At 61.3% G+C, this 6,188-nt stretch overlaps 1 protein-coding gene across 1 annotated transcript; it reads right to left on the bottom strand.

Moving 5' to 3' along the window:
* Nucleotides 1–1,469: 1,469 nt before the first annotated feature.
* Nucleotides 1,470–5,184, bottom strand: LOC123080348 (disease resistance protein RPP13). Its single transcript, XM_044503259.1, has 2 exons — nucleotides 4,493–5,184; nucleotides 1,470–3,990 (listed from the first exon to the last, which is right to left on the bottom strand). Exons 1-2 carry the CDS (start codon nucleotides 5,005–5,007, stop codon nucleotides 1,689–1,691), a joined length of 2,817 nt encoding a protein of 938 aa, XP_044359194.1. The 5' UTR covers nucleotides 5,008–5,184; the 3' UTR covers nucleotides 1,470–1,688.
* Nucleotides 5,185–6,188: the final 1,004 nt, after the last annotated feature.

The raw sequence follows: 6,188 nt of genomic DNA, 5'->3' as shown, positions 1-6,188 counted from the left end.
TGGTGCCGGTGAAGCATCGTCGTCGTCGCTGTCGTCGAGGACGACGACTCCTCCTTCGTCGCGGCCCCGGCGGCGCTGCTCGAAGCGCCGCAGGGCGGCGCACTGGCGTTTCCTCTCCATCTTCAGGGAGTCCTTGCGCGCCCATTCCAGGGCCGCGTCATCATCGAGCTCCACGTCGCCGTGTTCCGTCTTCATGGCGGGGAGACCCGGCTCCGTTTTCACCGGCGCGAGCCCCGGCTCCGTCTTTGGCTTGACGAAGCGCGGAGGAGTCGACAAGGAGGCGCGCCGGCCACCCTCGTTGATGACGATGCCGGCGCTGCGAGTGCGCCGGCCGAGCGACGTCTCCGCCACGGGCTTGGCCTTGACGCCGAGCAGCGCCGGAGAGCCAGAGGAGTGCGAAGAAGACCGTGAGGAGGAGTGCGAGGAGGAAGACGAGCAGGAGCCGAACCTCCTGGGCATCCATTGCCTGGCGCGTCAGCGGTGGGCCGGGGCGGCCGCCCTCGCCGGGGGAGGGTATGCCAACGGCGGGTTGCTGCCGCCTTCAAGGTGCGTCAGCACGCCCTCGAGCATGCGGCCGGGGACGCCCCACCACACGTGGCGCCCCTCGCTGTTCTTTGTGCCGCCCACCACCGGTTCCCCGTTGGTGGACGCCAGCCTCTGCTGCTGACGGCGCTCGAAGTACGCAGCCCACGCCGCGTGATTGTCGGCGGCGTACTAGGGGAGGGCGAGTTGCTCGTCGGTGAGGGAGGCGCGCACGAGCTCTACCTCGGCGGCGAAGTAGGGGTGCGCGCCACGGCGTCGGGCAACGGGGGAACGGGCACTCGCCCGTTGCTGAGCCTCCACCCCATCGGCCCGGCGCGCATGTCCGGCGGCGCCGGGATGTTGGCCTCGAACAGGAGCCACGACTCCTGTTCGCGGAGCGAGCGGCGGCCGAAGCCGTTGGCCGCCGCCTCGTCGCCGGGGAAATGTTCGGCCATCGCCGGGGCTGTCGGAGTGCTCGGAGGGCTCGGAGGCGGCGCACGGGAGAGGGAGGGCTCGGCGGCGGCGCACGGGAAAGGGAGAGCTCGGCGGCTAGGGCGGGTGTGGCCAGAGGCGAGGGAGGCCACCGGCTTATATAGCCGCGCCCGTGTGTACGCGTGGCGGGAGGGGAGGCGTCGCCGCGCCGCCCGTGAGAATCAATGGCAAGGCTGACCGGCGGCAGCCTTGGCATTGATTCCCGTGGGAACCGAGGCGATGAGGGCGACGAAGCGCCCGTCTCGTTGACTCAGCGGGCCTGCGGCTGCTCCGCGCCAAAACAACTCGCCCCGGCGCCCCCCAGCGCGCCGGGTTTGGCCTGGGTCCGCCGGCGCTGATTTCGGTCCAGGCCGACGAAAATCGGGCTTCTGGGGACGCGACTGCGCCGTTTTTTCGACGCCGGTGTGAAAAAAATGTCTGGAGAGACCTTTCTAAAGGCGCGGCTGGAGATGCTCTAACCAGTGTCGGAGCCATAGTCATTCCCATAGATACAAAGTTTTAAAACTGCAGAGGCTTTCACGTTCCTGTCAAGAACAGCAGAGACAGGCACAGAACACACAACGTGCTTGGTTCGACGATACAGAAGAAGGCGCTCATGGCAACAACACTAGAACGACAAGAATGCCCCCCTTCTCCTTCCTTGACCCGATGACACAGACGAAAGCCGGTCAAATCTACCAGATGGTCTGGATGACGGGGACATGCTTGATCTTGTGGTGGTCCAGGCCGCCGTCCTCCTTGATCCTCCCCACCATCTTGGGCATGCTGTACAGCACCACCTCCTCCAGCTCCTTCATCCCGCCCAGCGCCTCCGGGAGCATCTCCATCTTGGCGCACCGCAGCAGCGTCAGCCGGGCCAGCGCCGCCATCGACCCCGCGCTCACCGCCCACTCCTCCAGGTCCGGCAGCCCCAGCCTGAGCTTCTGCAGGCTCCGGAACGCGCCGTCGCCGAACTCCAGCCGCTCGCCCTCGTACGCGCCCCACATCAGCGTCAGCTCCGCCAGGCTCGGCAGCTCCCCCAGCATGTCCACGAACCCCTGCCCCACCATCGTGCCCCACATCGACAGCCGCGTCAGGTTCGGCCGGATGTACCGGACCGCCACCTCGTCGCCGGCGTCCTCCTCCTCCTCCTCCATGGCCCCCACCAGCCTCAGGCTCTGCAGCCGCCGCAGGCTCGCCACGGTGAACACGGCCGGCGGCAGCGACTCGCCCTGCAGCACCAGGTGCACCAGCAGGTCCAGGCTCTCCAGCGCCGTCACCAGCGCGCCGGCGTTCGCGGCCGTCAGCCCGCTCAGCTCCAGCGACCGGAGGTTGGTGGCCCTCCCCAGCGGGTTGCCGGCGACGGCGCGCGTGTCCCAGCCGCGCGGCTGCACGCCGTGGAGCGTCTGGAGGCTGTACAGGTCGCCCAGGCACCTGGGCAGCGCGAACGGCGCCACCACGTGCCGCAGCGTCGGGATCGTCCAGAACGCGGCGGTCACGCCCAGCACGCCGCCGCTCCGGCCCTTGAGGATCAGCGACTGCAGGTTCACCAGCTTGCTGATCGTGCTCGGCAGTCTCTCCAGCTGCCCGCACTGGAGGCCCAGGTACCTTATGTGGATCATCGAGCCGAGCTCGTCCGGAAGCTTCTTGAGCTCGAGGCCATGGATGTCGATGACGCGGAGGAACTTGGACGCGTGGAGGAAGCCCAGGTCGGTGGAGTGGATGCAGACGCTGGGCTTCGCGGCACCGCCGTTGGCGAAGTCGCACACGATGGTGCGGAGCTTGGGCAGCGCGTTGCCGAGGTGGACGTGCCTGTCCGTGGTGTTCTGGACGGCGAGGCGGCGCACGGTGGCCGGGGCGAGCACGTCGGTGCTGTCGTGGCTCTCGACGAAGCACGCGTCCTGAGCCTCTTCCTGCGCGAAGGCGTGGAGGCGGTCGTGCACCACCACAGCCGTCACGGTGCCGAACTCGTCCTTGTCCACCAGCTGCACCATGCACCGGGAGATGAGCTCCTTGAGGTAACCCTGCCCGACCTCCTCCATGGTGCTCCCGCGCCGCGGCCGCACGAACCCCTCGGCCACCCACAGCCGCACCAGCCTCGCCGCGTCCACGGGGGCACTCTCCGGCATCGCCGCGAAGTAGAGGAAGCACGACTTGAGGTGGTGCGGCAGGTCGTCGAACGCCAGCGACATGATCCGCCGGGCACCGCCGCTCCCGCTCTTGCAATGCTGCGGCTGGTCCTTGGCCGCCAGCAGCTGCGCCATCACCTGGTCCCACTCCGCAGGCAGCTCCTTGGACCGGAGCACGCCGGCGAGGACGACGACGGAGAGCGGCAGGCCGCGGGTGATCCGGAACACGTCCTGGTAGTACCTCGACTTGTACCGGCCGGGGCAGTCGCCGCGGAGGCCGAACACCCGGCGCCGGAACAGCTCGTACGTGTTCTCCGGGCTAAGCCGCGTGAGCTCGATGGGGTCGTACGTCGGCCCGCCGGCGTAGCCCACCACCTCCAGCCCCGCCGCGTCGGTGACCAGCACCACCCTGCTGCCGTTGCCCTCGTCGGGGAGCGACGCACGGAGGCTGTTCCAGTCGGCCACCGCGATGCTGCCGTCCACGACGACGAGGTACCGCCTGCCGGTCATGTTCCGGAACAGCGAGTTGCTGATGTCCTTGCCGCCCTTGGCGTCGCAGCCGCCGTCCTCCGCGTTCTGGCCGTTGGACGGGGAGCGGCGGAGTTGGGAGGTGGCCTGCCGGTGGATGTCGCGGAGCACGTCGGCCGGGCGGCTGTTGGGAGGGAGCACGGTCCAGGTGCGTATGGCGAAGTGGTTGCGGACCTCCGGGCTCTGGTAGACCTTGCGCGCGAGCGTGGTCTTGCCGATGCTGCTCTCGCCGACGATGGAGACGAGGGCGCGGCCGGGGACGGTGTCGATGTCGAGGAGCTGCTCCTTGAGCATGTCGCTGTACTTGCCGAAGCCGACAGTGTACTCTTCCAGATCGTCCCTGCATCCAAATGCACCGAGTCAGTCAGCTGCCTGCGTCATTATTCTCATATGCACAATGCAGTGATTAAATCTCGTTAACCATGGTTAGCTACAAGCCTAGAACCACTTCCACTGCCGGAACAGTGACAACCAATAATTTGATGTCATTTTCAGCGTGAGAAATCCTGGCATATAAAATGAAGTAGCTTGACAATTCTGCAGAATCTACATTGGTTAACTCAAGCAGGCAACACTGGAAGTATCTCTTGCATTTTTTAGTTTTACATGCGTTTGGTGTCATTTTCAGAGAGTAAAATTCTGTAAGCTGCGTGATAGTAGAATCTTTGCTCGCAGAACAAGACGAAGATTAAAGACAGCAGAATAATCAAGGAAGAAATCTTTCAACTCTTCTTTCTGGTTCTTGATTATGTCTCTGATTTTGGGTGTTGATTTTGGCTGGAAGAAAGAAAAGAACCAGAGACGACGAACACCAAGTAATTTTGGGAGCGTGGGTTGTGTACCAGGCGGCGAGGGTGGTGGCGGAGGAGGCGGCCCAGGCGGGCGAGGGCGCGTGCTCGATGTGGTAGGCGGCGCGGTTGGCGGAGATCTCGTCGAGCCGCTTCCTGATCTGGCGGACGCGCGCCGAGAGGTCGTGGCGGAGCGCGACCTGCAGCCCCGCGCAGCGCGGCCGCCAGCGGCGCCAGCTCCAGCGCCACCCGGAGCAGCGCGCCCCCGTGCCGGGGAGCGGCGGGGCCGGGCCGCGGCGCCTCCGGCGTCGCCCGGCGCGGTGGAGGAAGTCGTCCAGCGCGTCCTCGGCCTCGAAGGCGACGTCGCGGGTCTGGCGCACCCAGACGGCGACGAACTCGTCGTCGCGGAGGCGGCGCCTGCGGTCGGCGTCGCGGATGAAGGTGTGCAGCCACTCGAGCTTGTCGCGGAGCAGGCGCACGTCGTCGCCCACCTCCAGCAGCACCGCCGCCTCCCACGCCACCAGCTCCGCCACCTTCGCCAGCACCGTCGTGATCGCCGTCTCCGCCATCGCTCTCCCCGCTGTGCTTGCTCGCTCGGCCGCTCGCTCTGTGTGGTCTCTGGCTGACTGGCTCTCGGCCTGAGCCTGAACCAGAGCAAGGCAAATATCTTCCTAGGGGTTCTGGAGTTTGGTGGAGTCAAGGTCAATGGTGGCGCCGGCGACAGTGAGCTGTGGGAAGCTCGTTGGTTCAGTGGCGCGCACGCGGTATATACTGGATCGATCTGTGCATGTGCAGTGCAGCTGAGATGGTTGGGGTGGTAAGAAGGTGCAGTCAGTGCGAGGACAAGGAGAAACGAACAACATCGACCGTGCACAGCTGCTTCCACATTGGTGGGTTCCTTTAGCAAATACCCTGATACAATACAATGTACATACAACAATACACATAGCAGATGGTTGTATTGTTGAGTGAATACAAAAAGTATATCGACGAATTTAAAAAAAATAGGAAATGTATTTTTAATACGATCGACATTCCTGATAATATACATGAAAATGTTTAATGCGTTGTCAACAGATTGTTTTTTTAAGCCATCAAAAGATTGTTGGTGCGGATGGTCACTGCTTTATATTGTCAATCTCTGTTTTCGTTGCTTCGTTGTTTTTCTTCTTCCTCCGCCGACATAGCTTTGGTCTTGTATGACTTTGCCTTTTGTCAGTGTTATCGTTTTGTGTTTATGTGTGTGTGAGTGTGTTGTGTTGGTTGTGTGTCACAGTTATGCAGAGCCTGGGTGTGTATTCATTATGATTGTATCCCTCGATGCTATGTTTTGAGTTTATGAAAAACACCATTTACAAAAAAGATTTTGTACATGAAAAACAATGGAGTCTTTGGCATGTACGAAATGTTCCTGGTATTGATTATAGTATGAATGGAATAATTGAAATTTATGTGAAGAGTCTCCGAAATATTTAGGCAGCTGGTAGCAAAATGATTACAATTTATGTGAATTTTTATGATTTTTTTAAAACAATAGCCATTGAAGTAATTGATTTTCTAATATTTTTTAAGAGGTTGCTGAAGTAATTGCACTACTATGAATGAAAAATGTGTAACAATGATATCAAACTCCTTTTCAAACTTTAGGATAGTTGCTTTGTATTTTAGTTCTTGTTTTGGTGAAAAATATTATTTGGAATTTTGGCTAATCAATGCCGAAACTCAAAATGTGGATATAAAACAAAAAAAA

This window comes from Triticum aestivum, chromosome 3D (genome assembly GCF_018294505.1).
Source record: "Triticum aestivum cultivar Chinese Spring chromosome 3D, IWGSC CS RefSeq v2.1, whole genome shotgun sequence".
NCBI lineage: Eukaryota > Viridiplantae > Streptophyta > Magnoliopsida > Poales > Poaceae > Triticum > Triticum aestivum.
The sequence above is the reverse complement of the archived record's forward strand: the minus strand, read 5'-3'. Positions and strand labels throughout refer to the sequence as shown.

Excerpts from the sequence above, each read along its gene's own strand:
- LOC123080348 (XM_044503259.1), bottom strand. The coding sequence starts at position 5,007 with ATGGCGGAGACGGCGATCACGACGGTGCTGGCGAAGGTGGCGGAGCTG. Across the intron at positions 3,991-4,492 it reads GCCACCACCCTCGCCGCCTG|GGACGATCTGGAAGAGTACA; the intron begins GTACACAACCCA and ends ATTTGGATGCAG.